Below are 25,316 nucleotides of genomic sequence, written 5' to 3'. Positions count from 1 at the left end.
ATAATATACGTGGCGGGTTAAAAATGCCACATGGCGAAGTTAAAGTCAAAAAATTGACCGGGTTAATTCTGTTAGATATAGGGGTAAGTTTGAGCCCAAAAACAAATGTTAGGGGTATTTGTGGACCAAAAGGTTAACAGAAGGTATTTTTGAGTCATTTTCAATACGTTAGGGCTATTGTCGGACCTTTTTCGAATATATTATAATATTTATGTAATTATAACAGTTTGTCATTAAGAGTGAAATAGAATTTAAGTTAAATTATTTCTAATTATAAAATTATATTATTTTTAAAATCAATTAATAAAAAAATAGTGTCACATAAACAACAATATAGTACTATTACTGTGCCAAACAAAAAGGACTTCAAGAAAAAAAAGAGACAAAGGAGGAATAGCGAATAAGAAATGCACAATAATACCTTTGCACCCGCACCGCATGCAATAAGCTCCCAATTTCACCATAGGCAAAACGCAAAAACAAAAGGCCAAGAAACAAAACCATACCCACAATCCATTTCGTTATCCGCTCTTTCATCAAAAACAAGAGTTTTGAAGCAAAAAAGATTAAAACTCTAAAGAATTGGAACCAAAAATGGCAACAATGGTGGCAGGTATAAGCCTGAGAGGACCAGTGGTGAGTAGTCACAGGACATTTTCAGTGGCAAAAAGGGCTTCTTTACCAAAGTTGAAACTGAGATCAGAGTTGAGTTTTGTAACTTCCCAATTGAGTGGTCTCAAGATTTCAAGCACCCATTTTAGCTCTTCAGCAGCTCCACTTTCTGTTCCTTTCAAGCCTTCTCTTCAACCTGTTGCTCGTAATTTCTCTGCCCCTTTATTTATTCTTTGTGTTTTTCTTTGTTGCTGTGTTTCTTTTTGGTCTAATGCTGAGTTTAGAAAGTGTCTGCTGTTTTCTTTTCGGTCTAATGCTGAGTTTAGAAAGTGTCTGCTGTTTTCTTTGTTTGTTTGTATTGTGGGGTTTTGATAATGAGTTGAATTGTTTCTGAGAATCTGAAAAACAAAAATTATGTGCTTATTAAATATGTACTCCCTCAATTTATATGACATAGTTTTACTCGGTACAGAGTTTAAGAAAGAAATGAAGACTTTTGGACTTGTGATTTCAAACATGCCATAACATTTCTTTGGTCGTAAAAGCAGGCCATTAAGGGTAAAATGAATTGTGGGGTTTCGTTAATGAAGTGAATTGTATATGAGAATGTGAAAAAGATATTATTCAGCCATTATTAAATATGTATATACTAAAGTGTTGTCACTGGTCCACTGGCTAGCACCTAATTTGGCTTTTGACATGAGCTTAAATGGAGAAGCATGTTCGGTTTGTTTGGAATTGAGGAACAATTGTTGTATTAAATATGTAAAATTTTATCTGAATGGTGTGCACAGCTGACCCAAACATCATTGTTGTTGGAAAAAAAGTCTTGGCACAATTGTAGAGTTGCTCCATTGATGACCTCTTATAAACATTGATGGGAAACAAGAAAAGATGATAACTTTAAAATGTTACTGTGATGAATTTTCATTTCAGTGCATACAGAGTCATTTAAGTGTGTTAAGAGCTGTAATTAAAGGGTCATGGGACCTAAATCATTATGGGGTATTTGGTACTCACTACTCAGACAATTGTTCCTTCTATGTTAGAGTCCTGATTTAGTAGTTGGGTGTGTAGAATTCAGATATGTGTTTTGTGTTAATAACACATTATATGAGATTATTAGTACCAAGTGAAAGATGGTATTGTTGATATGGGATGAAAATTGTTCCTTACAATGTGGAGGATCCAAAACCATTGCTAAAGTTTGAAATAAAGTTAATTCAGTTGCAAACTAAATATAATTGTTTCATAAAATCTGGTTAAACACTTGATTGTAATTCACTTATTATTTAGTTACACGTCACAATTCATGTATTAATTCATCCCATATAGTCTACAACGGTACAACCGTATAATCTAATGCCCATACTAAACAACCTCCAGTGCGCTCTTACTTATAGAGGAGATATTAAAGTGGTGTCACTGGATTGGTTTAAAAATGTGTCTATGGTCACAAGAAAATAGGATAGGACAACCTTGGCTTGTGCATTATTAAAGTGGAAAGGGTTTGATGGACTATGTTAAACTGATTAATGGGATTTCCGGCACTTACTGCATTAATATGAACAATACTGATAGAATTTGATATATAGTTTGAAGTTCGTCTCTAGTTTACTTCATATGCTCAAGGATCTCTGGGTTTTTTCCTCCCCGAATCTTTTTTTTTTTCTCAGACTTAGGGAGGAAGAAGTTCTAAGACATAACAGATTGTCCAAGTGAAACGTTATAGAGTATTTAGGATAAAAGTTGCAGTATGATGTTATCAATTGCGTCACACTTCATTATTACATCAAAATAGCTTACCAGTTTTGACGGTCCAAAATGTAGTAGAAAGCACTAAACAGAGATTAAAATAATGCTCACTTGTATGTCGACAGCTGTTTGAACTGGAACACATCGATATAGGATCATGCAGGAAGACAATCTGCCAATTGTCATTTAAATGATGTGCATATGGCTGCTAGAAGTATTGCTTGTCTTTCCTTTTCCCTTCATAAACTAAATTACTGATTGATGAGCAGAAGACCTTAAAAACAGAATAGACAATCAAAATGGCATAGAGAATATATTGTTTCTTCAATACAGGACTGCCTCTCTTTATTGAACTTCTTGGATATCGTGGAAAATGCTTATTTCTTGGATTTGGAGCTATAACTTGTTAAGGTAACTGGAGAACTGGAAGACGAAACCTCTTGTTTTAATTCCTAAATCCCAGTCCATGTGAAATAACATATGAAATTTATACTAAGTGATATCAATGACAGTATGCATATGCTAAAAAAGAGAGGCATTTCTTGGTTAAAAAACTTTGCATTTCTGTACTGCAACTTAGAGTCTAAGCTACCCAAAAAAAAAAAAAAAAAAAAAAAAATATATATATATATATATATATATATACTGATGATAAGATGTTGTACTTGTGGTTGGAGTTCAGGCCTTTTAGGTCTCATTAACTCTGCGCAGCCTAAAGGCGGAGCTTCATGTTTCAATAAATTTTGAGGGATTAGATGCAGTTTTCATTATCTTGCTTTTCCAACTTTCCTGTTAATAAGCAGGATTTTCTTTTAGGCAGGTTTTCCTGTTCTGCAGCTTGCCATTTTGTAAAACTTGCAGTCTAATAGTGGAACGTAATACTGCTACTTATTGAGGTCCAAAGTTTATGAAGATAGGTTTTAGGCTGTCAAGTAGAATGGTAACCATTTTAATATCCTTTGTCCACTTGTATCTTTATTCTTAACGAGCTGAACTAGTGAAATGAGAGCCTTGGAAAGCATGTTACAGGAGCGTAGATTTGGAAGGAAAATATACAGCTGTACATTCTTTAAAGTTGAGTCTTAGTGTGTTAGCCCGTCTGGAGTAAGTACATATAATGATTAGAACAGCTTGGTCAATTCATACTCATTATGTGACAACAACCTGTAGAAGGTTGACTCCTTTTCGTCAAGTCCAGCAGTTAGTGTTGGCTTTAGGATTATCAATGAAACTTTTGCTTACTTATCAAAAGAACATGATGAGATCATAGAATCACTATATCACTGCAATTTTTGTAGTCCGTGTTCACATATGTTGGCGCCTTTTTGTGATGAAGTACAACATAGAATAACAATGGAGCATATTTTCTGTTTTTCAGGTAGAATTTGCCCCTTCACTGGGAAGAAGTCCAACAGGGCAAACAAGGTCTCTCACTCTAACCACAAGACGAAAAAATTGCAATTCGTGAACCTTCAATACAAAAGAATTTGGTGGGAGGCAGGCAAGCGCTATGTGAAACTAAGGTTGTCAACAAAGGCCATAAAAACCATTGAGAAAAATGGACTTGATGCTGTTGCCAAGAAGGCTGGGATTGATCTTAGCAAGAAGTAGAACCTTGAACATGATAGCATCTTTGTTTGTTCACTAATTTGATGCCCCAAAAATAGTACTTAATATTTTTTGGCACTGCTTGTTGATTTATTGATTATATGCTTTTCATAATATTACTCTTTCCAAGAATATCTTGATCAAAATATTCTCTTATAGCTTAGAGAAAAGATTTAGCCTTGTAATTGCATGCTATTCATAAATAAGCCTGGGAATTCCTTGATCAACTATTTCCAATAAAAACACTATCTTACAGCTAAGGATTTTTTTTTTTGGCCTGAATAAGCCTTTGAAAGTGATGCTGCTTCTGAAGTTCACACGATCGTCCCTTAGTCGTTGACAAAGAAAAAGGCTGTGGGCAGCCTGATACACTAAGCTCCTGCTATGCGCGGGGAAGGGTCGGGCCACAAGGGTCTATTGTACGTAGCCTCACCCTGCATTTCTACAAGAGGTTGTTTCCAATGGCTCGAACCCGTGACCTCTGGGCAACTTTACCAGTCGCGGACAAAGGGTGGAAAAAAAAAGGCACATTCATCTATAACAAGAAGAAAACAAGCTAGTATTACCACCTTTGGGATCTTACAGTAAACAAGTCAAACATAGACTGAACAGACTACAGTATGATGAAGAGTATTTCAGCTAAAGCTCACTTAGAGCTATCCTTTAAGCAAACAGAACAACCACATGGAAAAAGCTTAACAATTTCCATTTGATTTTTGGTTAATCTCAGTCCCATCTGTTCCACACTCTGCAGCCATCAACAACTGTCCGTTGAGTCAAGGTGCACAGCGACATTCTTCTATGTAAGGAAGCCATTTCTGGCTGTAACTTCTACTCCAATCACCTTCATTTACGTTGTCTCCCTTGTAAATCAAAATCATCAGCTGAGTAGTAGTCGGAAATGAGACGATACATATATGATGGGTTATGGCCTCCACTGCAAATCAGAAAAGATGTAACAAGTATTATTATCATAAAACTACTGATTAATCCCTAGCGTGGTAAAATAATACGTTGCAAATACCCCCTACGTTCCTCCCTTGAACCTTGAGAATAATTCCAAATAACCAAACTTTTGCATGTAGAAACTTGAATCAATTGTGTTTTAATATTACAATTCTTTAATGTACTATTTCAGGATTGAGGTATTTGTTGTTGCAAGCCAACTTCTAATACAAAAATGGTAAAGTGTCCTTACATGTCGGTGATGAGAAGGCTAACAAGCTCAGCTGACACGTAGTCAAAACCGGGGTTAACAACTTGAACAAGAGGAGCCCTACTATCCATTCCAAAATCCATGCAATTGGAAAATTGCCCAAATTCCAGAAGTTCAGCAGGGGATCTCATGTCATTAAGACAAACCTCTGGATTGTGTGGATATGAAGGGCACAACTGTAACAGAAAGAAAACATTTAAAAGGATTAACTAATAATAAATACAACCAAAAGTAGAAAAAGAGTGTGTATTTAGGCGGCAAATGTAAAAGTTTGTAACAAATTCAAGGGTTTGCAAAGCCTAATGTCAAGGGAACAGAATCATATTTTCCACAACATTTCAAGGTTCTTAACATGATTTAGCAAACCAGAAAAACTGAGGTCTTCCCGTGTTATCAGATGCCTTCTAGTTCGGGAGTGACAATCAGCGAGATGCATAAAAACCGCCAATTGTTAAAGAGTTAAAGGAATAGCCACTTAAATAGCTGGACAGCACAAGTTTGATACCTCACAAGATTTCGATCTTTTTTCTCCCTCCCCTTAATTAAACCTTTTTGACAGTTAAATACATGGAAGAGCCAGTAAAGCTCAGATACCTTGTGAATGCCGGCAACTACTACAAATGGAACAGCATGCTTTTGAGCAGCAAGTGCGACCATGTTCATACCAACAGGTGCAATAACACCACCATTGGCCATCATTGCATGAACTCCCACTATAACCTACACAAACAAGATTAGGGTTCTAAGCACAGGTAGCCCAAGTACAGATTGATAGTAGGGATAAAATAGCAAATCCAGAAAGTTAAGTACCATATTTACTCTAGAAATCATTGCAAAAATAGCAGAATCTGTTACGACTGTAGCTTGTAGACCTCTTCCTACCAGCTCTTTTGCAAGAGCATGCCCCTGGTACCTGATCAAACACAGACGGAGAAGGGAAAGTTCACGGTTAATATGAGAAATAAATTTCGAGATTAATTTATTTCTTGGAAATTGCAGAATACTCCACAAACCTTGGTGCACCCTCTGCAACAACCACCCGGAAAGACCGTTTTTTCTCTTTTGCGGCACAGAGGAATTCCAAGGCAGTTCTTGAACTACCTAATGTTAGTATTACTTCACTGAAAAAAATTGCATTTCTTAATGAGCTATCACATTTGATTAGAAAAGACATGTCCCATACAGCTATACAGCAATATGCCCGCAAAGGGGGAAAAAGTACGAAAAAATACATTAGAGGTAAAGGTTGAAACCGCGAAGAACATGTGAGCTGCAATTAGGATCGAAACTTTATCATCCAAGAGCAATGTGAGGAAGGCCATCCACCATAAATTTTGTAAAATGTCTAGGCTACCAACCTAAATTTGTCATTTTTACAGTACTTTCGGAACATAGATTTGTCACTGATGTGAAAGAATGTGTAAATTTATTAGGTAAAATGTCTATCCAGCAAGTAGCATTTGTCACAAACCCAGGCTGTAAGCCCTGTGTCACTGTGAAGGGAAAACCCTCGGACAGTAAACTATGGCGAAACAGTGAAACAACAATATCCATTGAGTGTGTTCAGTTCATACTATAATGTTACTTGAAATATCTAGTATGCATTACTTAGAAAAAAAAAAAAAAGACATCCAGTTTGCATAACACAATACAGACATATTCTCCAGTATGCTGTAAAAGGTAAGTACTTTTGATGAATATGCTCAACTGCCTGCTCTGCGATCAGCTCATGACAAGTATCAATATCTTCAATTAGTATGTTAATTGCCTCAATGACGTCATGTTTTAACTTCCGAGTCCTGGCAAGTTTATCAGCTGCAACACAGAATAACAGATAATTCAGTGCTGAAACTAAAAAATGATTGCTGTTATAAATTGCTTTAAACTCATGTAGCACATGAGTGTTTACCTTTGCTTTTCTCTTCAGAATCTCCACCCGAAGAGGAGGTGTATATGTTACTCGGTAAAGCTTTATCGGGCATATTCTCCAGAAGTGCATGCAATGAGGGAGATCGTAAAAAGCTTTTAGCTGCAGCTGCTGCAGCAGACTGAATTGGGTCACAATCGTGGTCTATGGTTCCTTCATCATCACTTGCAGCTGATAAATCTAAGTCGCCTGTTTTACTGGCCAAAAGAGAAAGATCCTCCTCCCGGATAATATGAAGAACACGCCTAACAATATTTCCAACAGCAAGCTCTGCAATTTCATCAAATTTTTGGTTATATTATTCTTCGGATAACAAATATGATTACTTAATCTGGAGTGCTTTTATTAAAGGTCATTAATTCTCTGTGACTTCTCATTTAAAGTACTGTTGACAATCCTTGTCACTGAACCAACGACTGGAGAACACATCTATCTGGTTTAAAAGAAATATGAAAGGGGGAATTCTCACCATCACGCATTTAATTGTTGGTAGTAAGGGTAATGTTGGTACTTTGCACACATTTAGCTTATGTGTCAAAAGCTTCTTTTGGTTCTGAAACTCGGTGCTTGGTCAAACACCACCACATAAAATGGAATGAAGGGAATAACTTTTAGTATGAATGAATATACATGACGAGTAACAGGTGGAACCTTTTATCAAATGCAATTTACAATGGGAAATCTAGCAACTCCTTCCAATCAGGGTGTTGAAAGAGGTTATGCTTTCTCAATCAACATTTCTATGGACCCACCTTCAAAAGACATTGAAGGAGCGAGAGACAGCGTGCGCTATTTAGCTGATCTATCAACATGCTTGTAAGGGCCAGCTTTATCAGTTTCTGACTATTTTTCTTTTTCCTACTTTCTTAGGGACAGGATCAGCTTAGGGACAGATTATAAGTGCACCTGGATTTTGTGAAAAGAACAAAAATATCACATTTATGCTGCATACAAATGTGCAGAAGAGCCATCAGCATCCTTTGGATCCACTTAAACTGCTCTGTTGTGAACATCAAAACTACAAAATCTAGTCCCAAACTTAAAGTAAATCTCACACACTAAGCAAGAGCTTATTGATTGCCTATTCCTGCAGTATTGCTCCCTCAAGATCTAGGTCCAAAAAATATGTCAAGGTAAGTATAACATTAGCATAATGTTTTCAAGACAGAAAGAAACAGCAGATCTTTTGCATCTTCTTGATGCCTTTTAATACAACATCTTACTTCATCAAAAACAAAACAAAAAAAGGAGAAAGGTAATAGTTTACTACATGTTAGCATAATTCCAGTCCTTAAATGAAACAAACAAATGCAGCTAAGTTACTGACTCTTGACTAACCATATGTCAAATGTGTTTTACGAGTGACATCTAACCGAGATTAACAGAATCGGATAACCAGGCACATTCAAATTATCGTAGAAATTCAGAAATGAAGAAACTGGCATCAAACTAAACACAAAGCAAATCCATAGGCGATTGAATATAAGACGCAAATGACCTATTCTGCATTAAAAATGTCTTTGGCATCCGAGTTCCCCACTACCAACTAGGATTGGAAAAATCATAAACTACAAATAACAAGAAAATTCCATTCTGGACCATCAAATTTCTACAAAGGGATCATCATATTTGTAAGAGCAGATAAAATGCTTACCAACCGGATTGGCAGCGATTAACTTTACGCCTATACCCCTCACAGCTTCAATAAGTACTGCAGCTGGATTGATAGGTGGCAGTCTTTGCAATGAAACTACAGAACGAAGCAACTCTGCCGTTAAACGAGCAGTTGCTTGTGACCCTTCAACCTTACTATCATCCATAAACAAAAGCAGATTACTCAGCTAAAAATCAGACAAAATTCAAATAAAAAGTCTAATTCATTATAGGAAAAAAGAATGCTATAACTATACTAACCGTTTACTGAGCTTTGCAACAAAATCATTCACAAGCACTTCAATGTCTGGCATTTTTCAACTTAAAAAAACACCAAAATGACTCTTACAGGTTGAGAAATGACCCCCTTTTAGGAAAATGACAAAACCTGAAAATAAAAAGAACAAACCTTGAATATGTTAAGTTACATTCTTGATCCTAAAAAACATTCAAGGAAAAATGAAAGCACACACAAAAAAAGGAGCAATCTTGAATATGTAATAAGTAAAAACAAAAACGAACCATAATTTAGTGCTTCAAAATGTCAGGAAAAAAAAAGGAAGCTAGAACAAACAACCCCAAATTGAAGGAGAAGTGAACTCTTTTGTTTGTCTTTTAATACATTTTTTTACTTTTCACTTTTAGAGATATGCAGAGGTATGAATAAAAGGGTTTGCAGAACATAGAGTTTAGCATCAGTAGTTTTACCTTTGTAACAAGAATTTGGTTGTGGGAATTTGATGCAATGAAAATGGACAGTTGAAGAAATGTAAAGGGTTTTAAAAGGGTTTTAGGGCTGTAAACTTTCTTTTTTCTTTTTCGGTTTCTTTTGTTTTGTTCTTTGTTCAATAGACTAAGGTTGTAGTGTGGGCCGGGCCAGCCCGGGATCGCTAGCAAACGGACCAAACGGGTCTATTTCTAACGGTCCTAAAAGCCCATTGTGGGCCGGTCCTCCCAACATAGACCGCGAGCTCGGGACCGGCAGGCGGACCTGGGCCGGTTCAACTGAGCCAAATGGGCCCAACGACTATTTTTCAAAAAACAATTACGGTTAGAAGTTTAAAAACTAGTCGTTGGCCTGCCATTTTAGCCGTTTGGCTTTTTAAAAAATAGCCATTTGACCCTCAAACTTTATTTTAACACCAAACTTTTTATAATTACACTTTTTCCCTATTCTCAACTATAAATACCCATCATTCTTTCATTTTTACTCACAAAATCATCAATCTCTCTCATTTCTCAAACTCAAATTGAAGTATTCAAGTCTTCAAGTCTTCACTCATCTCTCATTTCTCAAACTCAAATTCTTAATTCAAGTTAAATCATGCCCGGTGATTCTAGATTGCACCCATTTGTTTTGGAACACTTTAATGTGGTAGAAGAAAATGAAGAAGTTTACATAATAAAGTGCAAGAACTGTGGTCGAGTCTACACTCGTCGTCCAAAGGAGGGCACAAGTTGTTTAAAGAGGCATATAAAGAGTTGTCTTGCGCGTTCTCCAGACATTCATATTTAAGATTTTAAGTTGATTTGAGACAATTTGTGTTATTTTAAAATTATTAGACGTATTATGCTTAATGTTTTAGTTTGTTAGATTAATTTAAAGTATTATGTTGAAGACATTGAACTTTAATTTGAAGTATTAAATGTAAACTTTAATTTGCAGCTTTGATACCGAGTTCTTCTTAATATATATATATATATATATATATATAGGTCTTAATATAGCTAATGTATACAATCTTATATAAGGCAATATACTATAAATTGCTTATAGTATATATTGCTTATAGTATATATACATACATACTATATATATATATATATATATATGTATGTATGTATGTATGTATGTATGTATATATATATATGTATGTATGTATGTATGTATGTATAATTTACAAGAAATTGCTTTAGATAAAAAAATCAAAAAAAATAGTCCGGAACACTTAGGCCTGTTTAGCCCGTTTAGGTCCATGGGCCCGACCCCATTTAGCCCGGGACCATGTGGGCTTAGGCCCGTAGTGGGCCGGTTCCACCCTCCAGGACCACTAAGCCCGGGACTGTTTAGCCTGGGACCGCCAAAGCCCGGGACCGTTTGGCCCGACCCGGCCCACAATACAGTCTTAGTATAGACCATTGAATTCGTTTGCTACTCTTCTCTTAAGTTTAATTTAACCAATTAATGGAGCCAGTTCAAACTTCAAACATATATATTAATTTATTTATTCTTAATAAAAGATTATATATTTTAATCATTTCATATTTTGAAAGTTCAAACAAATTTAGTTTTGGGAGAAATTCAAAACTAACCTGATTTATAACTGATAATTAAAAATTAGTCTCTTTGTAAAATTAATCAAAATTTAGCCTTTTTTTATGCAGTAATAAAATCTTGACAAAAATACCTTTAAGTTAAAATCCAGAAAATTTCAGCATAATATGTCGGAGTTTGAACTTTTTACATATGACATTCCACCATAATGTGTTGGAGTTCAAAATATTCTTTGTGTGAATTATACTGGAGTTTGAACTTTTACAAGTTAAACCCCATCATAATATGTTGGAATTTGCATACAGGTGTCTTTGAAGTTTGATCTCCAATCCAATGTGCTAAGTTTTATACGCAGAGTTTCATAATCCATCATATTGTGCTAGATTTTTCGTGTTTGCTAAGGTTATATTATTTTTTTAGATTTTATCTACGCATAAAATGATGACTATTTTTCAATGACTTTGCAAACGCTGACTATTTTTTAATTATTAATCCAAAAATTGATTAGCCCATACTATTTTAACTTTAGTTTTTCGCCAACTAGGCCTATTAAATGGATGAAGTGTTCTTTATGAAAATGTTGTTCATTCCCAAGTCTCGAATTAGAAATTTTAATCATCTCATCACCCTCCTCAGTAGTATTGAAGGATATCTAACAAGTAATACTCAATTTTGGTAGATACTTCGTAGATACTCCCTTCATCTAAGTTTACTTGTCCACTATTGACTTGTCATACCCCTTAAAAAATAATAAATAACATGATAATTTATTGTATCCCCTATTTTTTTTATTGGAAAACTAACTTTAACTATTATAAATCCAAAATGTAAGGTAAAATAAGTATAAAATGATAAATTATCTATTAATTTTTCAATATAGATAAATAAAAATGAACATTTATTTTTTATACAGCGGATAAGTAAAGTTAAATGGAGGAGTATTTTTTTTTTTGTTTAGTGAAGAAAAAATATTTGTTGTAAAATCACTCCTATAAACCTTTGCTTCACACTGCTTCCCTTTCCTATGCATGTCACCATTTTGAATCCAAATTTTATAATTATTATAACCACTTTTTGAAATTCATTCCAAAAAATAAAAGAGTTGGAGTATTTAAGTGATTCTTTCAATAATTCACTTGATTATGCATTAACTCTATTTGTGATAGTATTTTTCAAGAACATGTGATGATCCGATAGATTATTTTAAGCTTTAGCCATTCTTTCCATATTTTAAGACCTCGAATAACTTCATTTAGCGTTTTTGATTTGCGTGCACAATTCGAATTTTTTTTTAGAAAAATTTCTAGGCGAAAAATTTAAGAAATATGTGAATTTTTATCTTTGAAATGACTTGATTAAACGGACCCGGATCAGTATTTTGATGGTCCCGGTAGGTCAGTATCATGATTTCCTTATGCCCGGAATTTAATTCGGAAGTCCCTAGCTTGTTTTAACTCATTTTGCCGAAAATTAGCATTTTTGAAAATTGAAGAATTACTAGGTTTGACCGTATGTTGACTTCTTAGCTAACGGGTTCGGATTTTGATGTTAAAATTTGGAATAGTTCTATATTGCCATATGAAACTTGTCTGTAAAATTTGGTTCAATTCGGAATTAATTTGACATGATTCAGACGCTTAAATGCGATTCTAGTGTTTTTGAGTTTTACTTTGAAATTTCATTCATTTTGAGGTTTGATTTGTATGTTTAGATGTTATTTTGGTGATTTGATTGCGCGAACGAATTCATATGATATTATTACACTTGTGTGCATGTTTGAGTTGGAGCCCGAGGGGCTCGGGTGAGTTTCAGACGTATTTCAGATGAGTTTGGTTAAGGTTGGACTAGCTGGTGCAATGCTATTGCTGGTGCTAGACTATAGATCTCGCATTTGCGAGGTCTGACTCGCAAATGCGAGCCTTGCTTTTTCAATCACCTCATTGCATTTACGAGCACGGGTTGGGGACTAGGTTTTTTGATCCACGTCCAATTCACACTCAATAGTGAGTGGAAACGATCGTTGAAAGAATAGTACCCAACAAGAGTTGGGGTCGATTTCCACAAGGAGTTGAATATGGGTGTTAGGGTATACGCTCGATGAGAGTAAATGAAATAACTAAATTACGACCAGTAGTTTCGAGCTCTGGCATGTCGTTCTGCAATTTGAGGTCGTGAGTAGCTTCACTTCCGGTATTATGACTTGTACGCGTGGTCGAAATTAAAATTCGGGAAGTTCGGAGTTGATTTGGAAAGAGAATTCTCATTTCGGAAGCTTTAAGTTAGAAGAATTGACTAAGGTTGGAATTTTAAGTAAACGACCTCGGAATCAGGATTTGAAGGTTCCAGCAGGTTCGTATGATGATTTTGGACTTGGGCGTATGTCTGGATCGGGTTTTGATGACCCGGAAGCGTTTCGGCGCATATAGTAGAAGTTAGCATTTTTGGAAGAATTTCATAAATTTGAGTTGAGGTGTATTTCAATGTTATCGATGTCTGTTTGGGATTCCTCGTCTGGGAATAACTTCGTATGATGATTCTGGTATTGAGAGCGCGTCCGGAAGTTGATTTGAAGGTCCGCAAGTCATTTCGGGGTCATTTGGCAAAAGTTATAAATTTGAAGGTTTTTGAGAAGTTTGACCGGGAGTGAACTTTTTGATATCGGGGTCGGATCCCGATTCTAAAAGTTGGAGTAGGTTCGTAATGTCGAATATGACTTGTGTGCAAAATTTGATATCAATCGGACGTGATTTGATAGGTTTCGGCATCGAATGTAGAAATTGAAATTTCTTAGTTTCATTAGACACAAATTGGGGTGTGATTCATATTTTTTGCGTTGTTTGATATGATTTGAGGCCTCGACTAAGTCTGTGTTATGTTTTAAGACTTGTTGGTATGTTAGGATGGGGTCCCGAGGGGCTCGGGTGAGTTTCGGGATAGGTTTGGACCATTTACAGGCCATTTTTAGCTGTTGGTTTTTGGCTACAGCAGTGTGCTACGCCATCATAGGGAATTGGTCGCGATCGCGGACGGCCTTTCGCGATCGCGTAGAGGAAGGTTTCTGCTGCACTGATCTGACTTTGGAAGCTTGTATCTTGCAATCTATAAGAAATTTGGAGATTATCCAAAAATAAAAGTTGTAGCTCTTTGTGTCTATTTTCCAGAAAATCAAACCATTTGGCATTTGGAGTTGTATACAAAAAACTATGGCTGGTAAACTAGAGGTTGTCTGGAAGTGCTGAGCATTTGTTCTTTGCGATCGCAAAGCTTGTTCCGCGATCACGAAGGGCATATGTTGTGATGAGAAGTATTGTGCTTCACAATTGAGAAGCATTTTCCATGATCGCGATGAGTAAATACCTGGGCAAAAGCTATATTTCGAGGTTTCGGCCATTTTTAACATATTTGGAGTTATGGAGCTCAGATTGAAGCGATATTTGAGGCGATTTTCACCATATAGATTGGGGTAAGTGCTCTATATTTGAAAGTAATTATACTTCATGATTCTATGATTATATTCATCATTTATTTCAGATTTAAATGGAAGAAATCAAGATTTTTGTAAAATTTATCTAGATCGAAAATTTAAGATTTGGAGGTCAAGTTGTTATTGGAATTTGATAAAATTGGTATGGTTGAACTCGTATCGGAATGGGTTATCGGATTTTGTGAGTTTCATCAAGTTCTAAGATATGGGCCCCACTGCCAACTTCCGAGCGGAGTTGGAAATTTGTTTAAATCGAATTATTGTGAGTATTAGAATATTATTTTTATAGATTTTGCCTATTTATTTACTAGTTTTGAAGCGTTGGGCATCAGTTTGAATTGTTGGAAAGGCTTCGGAGCCGGCTATGGAACTTTAGAGCGAGGTAAGTCTCTTTTCTAACCTTGTAAGAGGGAATTAACCCTGTAGGTAAAATAATTAAATATGTCCTCCTATTTATGGGGGCTACGTACGCACGAGGTGACGAGAGCCCGTATGTAGCTGCTATTATGCTTAAGCCCGGGTAGTCTAGGACCCAAAAACATGCTTTACTTGTAATATTTGTAATTGTATTGTCAATTTTAATTACTCAAATCATATCGAGCTTGGTAAATAAATTTCTAAAGGGTTAAACATCACTTTCTTGACAGTTAAAAGAGAAGTTTCCATTTCCTTGGGTAATTGTTTCCCTGATGAATTCTTGATTGACTATTTGAATGTGTTTATCTATGTGTAACCGCGTCGCATGTATGATTCATGAGCGGGATAATTCTTTTATTTATATTTGACCGCGTCACATGTATGATTTGTGAGCGGAGTAATAGATGTATCTATGGTTCGCGCCATTCGACCATCTGGCAATGCATAATTTGAATATTTATTGGATCTGGCCTTACGACCTCGGCATGATTTGCGCATGACTTAATTGAATATTTTGGAATTATTGATAATTGATGTGGCCTCATTGGCCGGAGATGTAAATTGTTAAAAGATGGAAATAAGTTTGAAAATTTCTATTAACCAAAGAACTGTACCTGCTTCATGCTTATTGTGTTTGCAGTCATCTTATAAAAATCCATGATTTTTTACATTATTGGTATTTTATTATTGGACCACTAGTAAGTGTCGAAATCAACCTCTCGTCACTACTTCTTCGAGGTTAGACTAGATACTTACTAGGTACGCATTGTTTTCATACTCATACTACACTTACTGTGCATTTTTGTTGCACAAACACATGTGTGTCTAGTGGCCTTGTTGGGCGCAACGACATGGTTGATACAAAGACTTAGGTGAGCTGCATCTCTCGAGACGACCTGCAACCATCAGAGTCTCCTTTAGAGTATTGTATTTTCTTTTCTGTCCAATTTGTATTCCGGACAGTTACTGTATTACATTTTATTTCCTAGAAATTTGCTCATGCACTTGTGATACCGGGTTCTGGGATGACTATAGGACTATTCACTATTTAAATTTGTTAAAGACATATTATTTACTCGGTTAAGTTCATTATTTATTGTTTAATGTTAGGGAAAGAAATGATTTCCAAAATACTAAATGAGAAATTAATTAACTTCTTGGTGTTGGCTTACCTGACAGTGGTGTCCAGCGCTATCACGACCCTTACTGGATTTTGGGTCGTGACAACATGGTATTAGAGCACTAGGTTCCCTTAGGTCTCAGAGTCATGAACAAATCTAGTAGAGTCTTGCGGATCGGTACGGATACATCTGTATTTATCTTCGAGAGGCTACATGGCTGTTAGGAGCACTTCCCTTCTTGATTCTTCATTGTGCGGTTTGATTTCCTTAAGTCTTATGCCTTCATTTTCTTCCTATTCAATTCTATGCGACGTGAAGCGCTTGTTATCAATTGGGAACTAAGGAATTGTAATGGTACTACAAATGTAGTGCAGGATATTCTCCTTGCATAGTTGATTAGGCTATTGTCGTTGCCTTGCGGAAGGATATTCTGTCATTTCAGCTCAGTAGCTGCACTTTTGAGAGCTTTGAGGCTATGCACAGGTTGCTATGATGCTCATGATTGATTATCGCACAATATTGATATGATGATGGTATGCATGCCCATGTGTCGAGGTAGTGAATGACTTGAATGGAGGTCTACTCAGTGCATGATTTCGAGATTCAATATCTCATTTCCGTCGGAGGAAAAGCAATCATACTATAAATGTTCAGGTATGGGTGATAGAGTAACGAGGCTTGGTGTTTTCAAGTGTGGTGGAAATTTTCATCTACGATGTGGTGTCATCACCCTCGATTGAATCTGTTAAGTTCGCCGGTGTTATAGTCTTCTTCAATGTGCCTTTGGGGCAGGGTATTGTGAAATAAAGTCGAGGATGCGGCAATCGGAGATTACGGTGTGCGGTGATTCAGGATTTAGTCAGTGTTTCTAGTGTCTATGGCTTGAGAAAGATGATCTTCGGAAAGGTTTAAAGTTAGTAGCGATCTATTTGTTCAAGTGCTACCGAGATAGATTTTGATTTAAGGCAACATCTGGGTAGCAAAGGATGAGGAAGGACATGTGGGGAGTGTCATGCGATGGTTGAATTTCTAGAAGGCCGGGGTGTAAAAAGCGAAAGTCGAGTAGTTGCTTAACCAAGAGGGTTTAGCCAAAGTGGGAGAGTGACAGAGTAATATATGAGTTCTGTGGTAGGATGGTCACACGCCTTGAGGAAAGTCTGGAGCCATTTGGGAAATTCATGGTGGACAACGACTAGGTCCACAGATTTATATTTAGGTGCAACATGATTTCGAGTTTGGAATGCATTTTTGGACTTTTAGTTCATTCCAATGGGGAAGAAGGAACCTCGGTGGGTCTCAGGGTTATGTAATTGTATCTTCAAGCTAAGTGGGAGAGCCCCACCATCTATGATTTGACTGCGTGATTGTTTACTTGTGTGGTTTCTGGTTACCAGTGTATTGGTGGGTTATTACGACTAAGGAGAGAAAAAAAAATATTAGTGGTAATTTGAATAAAGGATTTGAGGAATATGTGTTATCTTTGGCCTGATCGGTTCATGTTCAGGTTTTGGGAAGACTCAAGAGTCTACGCTTCGTGTGGATGTGATGTATAAGGAAAGCAATTCAGCCGGTTACTTCTTGGAAAGGGTGTTCATGTGCTAGTAGGGCCTTGGAGTGTGACTATATTGGGGAACAAGTCAGAGTGGGAAACTCTCAACAATGGACCTAGTAGGTTCAAAATTAAAGTTTGGTGCCTAAGGATTTCGAGTCTGTGGTATGGTTAAGTATCGAGATTTTGTAGCGGATTATGAAAAGGGCTTGGAGTGTTCTATGTTATCTTCGGTCTGCGGTGTAGCATTGGAGGAATGGGAGAAAATAACTTTGGAATTCATAGAGGACTTGTCAGAATAGGTGTACCAGTTGAAGATGCGAATGTATGCACAAGGAGGGTATGAGATGATTCGTGGGTTTTGAGACAACGTGGTCTCATGAAATGGGATCACTCAGGATGAGTGCAGATTGAGTTTGTTATATTTTGAATGGAGCCATTGTTATTTCTAATGAAAGTCCAGAGTAAATTAGAAGAAGTTGGTTCAGTTAGCAATGGTTGAATCGGTATGATGGTGGCAATGATCAGTTCCTTCAGCGTACTAAGTTATGCATGTGATTTGTGATGGTACGTGCGGGGCTTGATGGCCACCGTAATTGGTTTTATTTGAGAGTATTCAAGTATTATGGCCTGTTATGTGTAGACGGATCCCCGAAGAGTTATAGTGGTTTATACCACTACTTGAGGATTTGCATGTTCTACGGTTATGAGAATTCACTCGCGTGTTGCTACGGTTCTCTTGGAATGAGCTAAGTAAAAGGTTTCTATATGATGAAGTGTTTTCCCTATTAGTGGTTCAGGAGTTATGATGAAATTCTTGTACTATCGCATATTGGCATGTTAGGTGCAGTGAGCGATATGAAATTTGAAAGTGAGGATCACTATTGCGGTTCAGTATTGACAAGGATGTCACGAGCTCAGATGAGCAGGAAAGGGATTTGGATGTTTAAAGTAAGCTGGTATTGTCTTCGGCGTCACCCGAGATTGGTGTTTTGTGTAAGAGACTTTGCATACTGGTTACGAATTCTTGATTTGCTTTACACATTTGTGTGGCCGGTGGTATGAATGTGCAGACTTGTTACCTGGTGCGGAAGGTCGTGGGAGCATATTCCACGGGAAGATTGTATAAGTGTGGCATGTAGTCACTTGATTGATTGAAGATTGAAACCAAGTATGAAGATTGTATTGATATTGCTAATTTGAAAATTCATGCCTGGAGGACGCTCAGTTCATTTGGTTGTAGACTGTGGGAGTTTGTTCCGGATTTGACAGTGGATCTTGTATGTCATGGTGTGTGGTGCGATCAGAATCAGCTTGAGATTTGTGGATGGATATATGAATATAGGCTCTATATTAGGATGGATGTGTTCATTTAAGCATAGAGCTCCTTATGGAGGAATATTTGGACGTTGGATGTTATTTTGCCGTCGGCTATTTCATATAATACTATATTGTGTCGTGTTAGTTATGAAACAGATGGATAAATGTAACGACCCGATCGGTTATTTTGAGCTTTTGCACTTTGCTCGACAGTTCTCGGGCATGATTAGCCCCGTGTGATGTATTATAGCTTATGTAAATCGTCAGTTTTGGTTTTCAGGGTGATCAAAATGAATTTTGAAGAAACAGTTCTCAGTTCGAAGCTTAAAATTTGAAAGATTTGACCAAGATTTGAATTGTTAGTAGATGGCCTCGGATTGGAATTTTTATGATTTGGTTAGCTCCGTTAGGTGATTTGGGACTTAGGAGCGTGATCGAAATGTGTTTTGGAGGTCCGGAGTAGACTTAGGCTTGAATTGACGAAATTAGAATTTTGGCATTTTTCGGTTGATAGGTGAGATTTTTATATAGGAGTCAGAATGGAATTTCGGGAGTTGCAGTAGTTCCGTTGTGTCATTTGGGATGTGTACGCAAAATTTCAGGTCATTCAGACGTGGTTTGGTAGACTTTTTGATCAAAAGCGTAATTTGGAAGTTCTTGGAATTCTTAGGCTTGAATCCGATACAAATTTGGTGTTTTAATGTTGTTTTGAGCATTACAAAGGTTGGAACAAGTTTGAATGATATTATGGGATATGTTGGCATGTTTGGTTGAGGTCCCGAGGGCATCGAGTGAGTTCGGGTGGTCAATCGGACCATTTTATGTTATGAAAAATTGCAGAATTACTGTTGTTGGTGTTGTAGGTTTTTGACCTTCGTGTTCGCGATGCATGTCCCGCGTTTGCAAAGGGTTAAGGTGTGAGACTGTGGAGTTGGCCTTCGCGTTCGCGAAGATGGTTCCGCGATCGCAAAGGTGTGAGGTCTATGGTCATTGCGTTCGCAAGGCTCATGTCGCGTTCACATAGAGGAAGAGGGATAGCTGGGTCCCCAATGCATTTATTCTACGCGTTCGCGTAGTAGGGTCGCGTTCGCAAAGTGTTTAGTCAGTTGTGCATCGCGTTTGCGAGAGGATTCTCGCGTTCGCGTAAAAGGAATTCCGGTTAGTGAAGCTGTGTGCTTCGCGAACGCGAGGGATATGTCGCGTTTGCGATGAAGAAATATCTCGGCAGACAGTTTATATTTTAAAATCGAGGGTTTAAGTTCAATATCATAAAAGCCACTGGAGAGCTCGGGAGAAGGTGAAATTTGAGGGGATTTTCAGTGGAGCAATTGGGTAAGTATTCTTTACTCATATTTGGTTTAATTCCATAATTTAGTCTTGAATTTCATCATTTAATTTGAGAAATTAGAGTGAAAATTGGAGAAAAATGAAAGAAAAGTTTGAGAATTATTTTGGGGATTTGAATGGGCAATTGAGGTCAGAATTTGGTATGGGTAGACTCGTGAGTGGATGAGGATTCTATTGATGTGATTTTTATCGGATTTCGAGACGTGGGCCGGGTTTGAGCAATTTCGGAATTTTTGATGTAAACTAGATATTTTCGAGTGGGCTTTGTTCCCTTAGCATATTTTAATGGTTATGTACTGATTTTGGTTAGATTTGGAGCATCTAGAGGTCGATTCGAGAGGGCAAAGGCATCGCGGGCTAGATTTTGGACTGGATCGAGGTGAGTAATGATTGTAAATGTTATCTTGAGGGTATAAAACCCCGGATTGCACATCGTAGTGCTATATTGAGGTGACACACACACTAGATGACAAGCGTGGAGTCGTGCACCGTTGCAGATTGTGACTTAGGTCATCCCGAATGACCGTTTTACCGCGTATTTAGTTAAAAACTATTTGCTATCATCATGTTTTGGGCTGAATGCCATATTTGGGCCTCATGCCAACTATTTGGACCCTTAGAAGATTTTTACTGATATTTCCTCACTGTTTTGACTTTATAATTGTACTCAGTCATGCTATATTTTACTATTTTCATAACTCAGCCATGTTTACTCTGCTTTAACACTTAAAATGATATTTTAAATGATATTTTGGGTTGAGCATTATATTTTACTATTGCCCGAGTGGCTTGAGAGATTCTGACTGAGTAGGGCCGAGGGCCTATATTGTGAGGAAACACTGATTATGATTATAAGGCTGAGGGCATGAGATTTGTACCCCACGAGGTGGCTTGTTGATATGAGGTTAAGAGCCTATGTGATTATGCCACGAGATGGCTTGACATTGCGCTTGGGTCGTAAGGGGTCCCTCCAGGAGTCTGCACACCCCCAGTGAGCGCGAGTACCCATTGTGATTTGAGATATAGCCTGAGGGGCTGGTGTTGTTCCATGTGTTACCCGAGGGGCTGATTCTATTGGTATTGTGCCCGAGGGGCAGTTCTTTATGTGTTATCTTTTCTAGGTGCCTGTCATTTACTTGTTTAATTGTTAAAAAGGCATTTTAAAGAAGCTTAACTGAACTAAGGTGACTTTTAAATGTTTTCACTGTTTCATTGCTTTACTGGCTTTTACTGCTTCTTTATAGCCTGTTGATGTGCCTTTACGTGATTTCTTATTGCTCAGTCTACATTTATTATTATTACTCACTAAGTTGGAGTACTCACTTTACTCCCTACACCCCGTGTGCAGATTCAGGCGCTTCAGGTCTTGCTTGCGAGGGTTGAGAGCTTCCAACAGATTCGGAGTTACACTAGGTAGTTGCTCGGCGTTCGCAGCCTAGTGCTTCTCCCTCTATCTTATTTTCTTCTGTTTTAGTTATGTAATAGTTGAGTAGACTCTTCAGACTTATGGTATTATTATAGATTCTTATGACTGGTGACACCCCGATGTCGGGCTATGTCTATTCCGCAACTGTAGTATTCACCTTAAAAATGGGAGTGTGTCGGCTGGCCTTGTCCTCACGAGAGGCAGCATCACGACCGGGTCTGGGTTTAAGGTTCATGAAAATAAATTTCTTATGAGTTTAGGTTCCGTGTAGCGATGGTGTTATGTGAGCAGGATGGCTCTCGAGATTCAGATCATATATCACATCTCAGTTGTGCTTGCGTTTTGTAGCGTATGGCGCTATCTGTCCCCCAGGGATGGTATTATGCACTTACCGTGCTTGTAGCTGATATTCGGTATTTATAGTAATGAGCACTCTAGCTCGGTATGTATCTCCTTATTTAGATTTTATGTATTGATCGTGTGACACGCCGCCACAGGTATGTTGTTTGGATCGGGTTGCACGCTGCAACAGTGTGATGTTGAGTATAGTCCCCTACATCTATTTTTATGTGTTTTGTTTCCCATTTTCCGAGGAAGATTTATAACACCTTTTCGGTTGTCTAATTAGTTGCGTGAGTTGAGTTGTCCCTTCTAGAGTTCGTTTTTCTTATGTATCACGTTCAAGTTTGTAGCTTATTGGCACATTGTGGCATCATATGAGACTTTTGGTCATGTTTGGGGTGGCTTGTTGCCTGAGCAGCTTATATTGGGTGAGACGAGATTTTTGGATTTGGGATCAGTGCGACCGGATTATATGAAGTATATTAAAGAGAAAATACCGTTATTTGGTTCATAATGAGGTGATGATTCTAGTCAAGAGGAGAGACTCAATGATTTGTTGACTCGGCAGTTGGTTATGAATTTCTATGCACCTCTTCCGTCGTGGCGGTATTGCAAGAGTTAGAACAGGACTTACATATGTCATGGGGTGAATTGTGAGCATCAAATTCGGGGAATGTCGTCTATTATGATCAGAGAGTGTTATTATGGTCCTGTGAATGATGTGGTGCATGGTGTGAATTCTGCAAAGGTATGTAGTCATGTTCTAGTACATCGTGTGGTGAGTGATACGGTGTTCGTATGTTGGAAGCAGGACTGGCAGAGAATTTCGGATGTTGGAACTGGGCTCTAAGGCTTATTTGCCTAAATAAAAGAGGATATCATCATATTTGATCGAGCTAATGTGCTCAACTGAGTTGTGGTATCATGGGTAGGTGCACGAGGTTTTAAGTAGTGATTTCAGACAACTCCAGCGCAATTCTTAGCACGTTCGAGGACGAACGTATGTGTAAGTAGGAGAGAACGTAACGACCCAACCGGTCGTTTTGAGCTCTGGCATGTCGTTCGGGAGTTTGAGAATGTGAGTAGCTTCACTTCAGGTATTATGACTTGTACGCATGGTCGGAATTAAAATTCGGGAAGTTTGGAGTCGATTTGGAAAGAGAATTCTCATTTCGGAAGCTTTAAGTTGGAAGAATTGATTAAGGTTGGAATTATAAGTAAATGATATCGGAATCGGGATTTGAAGGTTCTAGCAGGTTCGTATGATGATTTTGGACTTGGGCGTATGTCTGGATCAGGTTTTGGATGACCCGGTAGCATTTCGGCACCTACCGTAGAAGTTAGCATTTTTGGAAGAATTTCATAAATCTTAGTTGAAGTATATTTCAATGTTATCGATGTCCGTTTGGGATTCCGAGTCTGGGAATAGCTCCGTATGGTGATTCTGGTACAGGGAGCGCGTCCGGAAGTGGATTTGGAGGTTCGCAGGTCATTTCGGGGTCATCTGGAGAAAGTTATAAATTTGAAGGTTTTTGAGAAGTTTGACCGGGAGTGGACTTTTTGATATCGGGGTCGGATCTCGATTCTAGAAGTTGGAGTAGGTCCGTAATATCGATTGTGACTTGTGTGCAAAATTTGATGTCAATCGGATGTGATTTGATAGGTTTCGGCATCGAATGTAGGAATTGGAATTTTTTAGTTTCATTAGACTCGAATTGGGGTGTGATTCATATTTTTAGCATTTTTTGATGTGATTTAAGGCCTCGGCTAAGTCCGTATTATGTTTTGAGACTTGTTGGTATGTTAGGATGGGGTCCTGAGGGACTCGGTTGAGTTTCGGGGTAATTTCGGACCATTCCTAGGTCATTTTTAGCTGCTGGTTTTTCGCTACAGTAGTGTGCTACATGATTGCGGTGAGTAAAATGGGAGAAATTGACCGGTGATTCGCGATCGCAGATGGCCTTTCGCGATCTCGTAGAGGAAAGTTTCTTCTAGAATGATCCGACTTTGAAAGCTTGTATCTTGCAATCTATAAGGAACTGGGGATGATCCAAAAAAGAAAGTTGCAGCCCTTTGTGTCTAGTTTTTAGAAAATCAAACCATTTGACATTTGGAGTTGTGTACAAAACGTTATCGCTGGTACACTAGAGGGTGTCTGGAAGAGCTGGGCATTTGTTCTTCGCGATCGCGAAGCTTGTTCCACGATCGCGAAGGGCAAATTTTGGGCTGAGAAATGTTGTGCTTCACGATTAGCATTTTCCGCGATCGTGAAGAGTAAATAACTGGGCAGAAGCTATATTTTGAGGTTTCGGCCATTTTTAACATATTTGGAGCTATGGAGCTCGGATTGAAGCGATTTTTGAGGCGTTTTTCACGATATGAATTGGGGTAAGTGTTCTATATCCAAAAGTAATTATACTTCATGATTCTATGATTATATTCATCATTTTTTTCGGATTTAAATGGAAGAAATCAAGATTTTTGCAAAACTTCTCAAGAACAAAAATTTAAGATTTGGATGTCAAGTTGTTATCGGAATTTGATAAAATTGGTATGGTTGAACTCATATCGGAATGAGTTGTCAGATATTTTGAGTTTTATCGGGTTCCAAGACGTGGGCCCCACTACCAACTTTTCGAGCGGAGTTGGAAATTTATTTAGATCGAATTGTTGTGAGTATTAGAGTATATTTTTATAGATTTTGCCTATTTATTGACTAGTTTTGGAGTGTTGGACATCAATTTGAATTGTTGGAAAGGCTTGGGAGCCGTCTATGGAACTTCGAAGCGAGGTAAGTCTCCTTTCTAACCTTGCAAGAGAGAATTAACCCGTAGGTAAAATAATTAAATATGTGCTCCTATTTGTGGGGGCTACGTACGCACAAGGTGACGAGAGTCCATGCGTAGCTACTATTATACTTAAGTCCGGGTAGTCTAGGACCCCAAAGCATGCTTTACTTGCAATACTTCTAACCGTATTGATAATTTAAATTTCTAAAATCATATCGAGCTTGATAAATAAATTTCTAAAGGGTTAAACATCACTTTCTTAATCGTTAAAAGAGAAGTTGCCATTTCCTTAGGTAATTGTTTCTCTGATGAATTCTTGATTGAATGTTTGAATGTGTTTATCTATGTGTAATCGCGTTGCATGTATGATTCGCGAGCGGGATAATAGATGCATCTATGGTTACCGCCATTCGACCCTCTGACAGTGCACAATTTAAATATTTGTTGGAACGGGTCGTACGACCTCGACATGATT

General features: G+C 37.7%; 2 protein-coding genes across 3 annotated transcripts; one reads left to right on the top strand and one right to left on the bottom strand.

Annotated features, from left to right (window-relative positions):
- The first annotated feature begins 414 nt into the window (after positions 1-414).
- Positions 415-4,121, top strand: LOC104242506 (large ribosomal subunit protein bL28c). The gene is made up of 2 exons (XM_009797574.2): positions 415-817; positions 3,746-4,121. Exons 1-2 carry the CDS (start codon positions 595-597, stop codon positions 3,976-3,978), a joined length of 456 nt encoding a protein of 151 aa, XP_009795876.1. The 5' UTR covers positions 415-594; the 3' UTR covers positions 3,979-4,121.
- Positions 4,122-4,511: 390 nt separating this feature from the next.
- Positions 4,512-9,566, bottom strand: LOC104242505 (uncharacterized). Of its 2 annotated transcripts, none has more exons than XM_009797572.2 (10): positions 9,480-9,566; positions 9,033-9,159; positions 8,773-8,927; positions 7,101-7,388; positions 6,880-7,006; positions 6,205-6,312; positions 6,002-6,104; positions 5,786-5,911; positions 5,174-5,367; positions 4,512-4,912 (listed from the first exon to the last, which is right to left on the bottom strand). In XM_009797572.2, the coding sequence occupies exons 2-10, from the start codon at positions 9,083-9,085 to the stop codon at positions 4,822-4,824; spliced, it is 1,245 nt and encodes a 414-aa protein (XP_009795874.1). In that variant the 5' UTR covers positions 9,086-9,159; positions 9,480-9,566; the 3' UTR covers positions 4,512-4,821. The 2 variants fall into 2 exon arrangements, with proteins under 2 accessions (XP_009795874.1, XP_009795875.1); XM_009797573.2 differs by lacking the exon at positions 9,480-9,566 and adding an exon at positions 9,294-9,377.
- Positions 9,567-25,316: the final 15,750 nt, after the last annotated feature.

Source organism: Nicotiana sylvestris, chromosome 1 (genome assembly GCF_000393655.2).
Source record: "Nicotiana sylvestris chromosome 1, ASM39365v2, whole genome shotgun sequence".
Classification (NCBI taxonomy): domain Eukaryota; kingdom Viridiplantae; phylum Streptophyta; class Magnoliopsida; order Solanales; family Solanaceae; genus Nicotiana; species Nicotiana sylvestris.
This window is presented reverse-complemented; position numbering and strand designations above follow the sequence as displayed.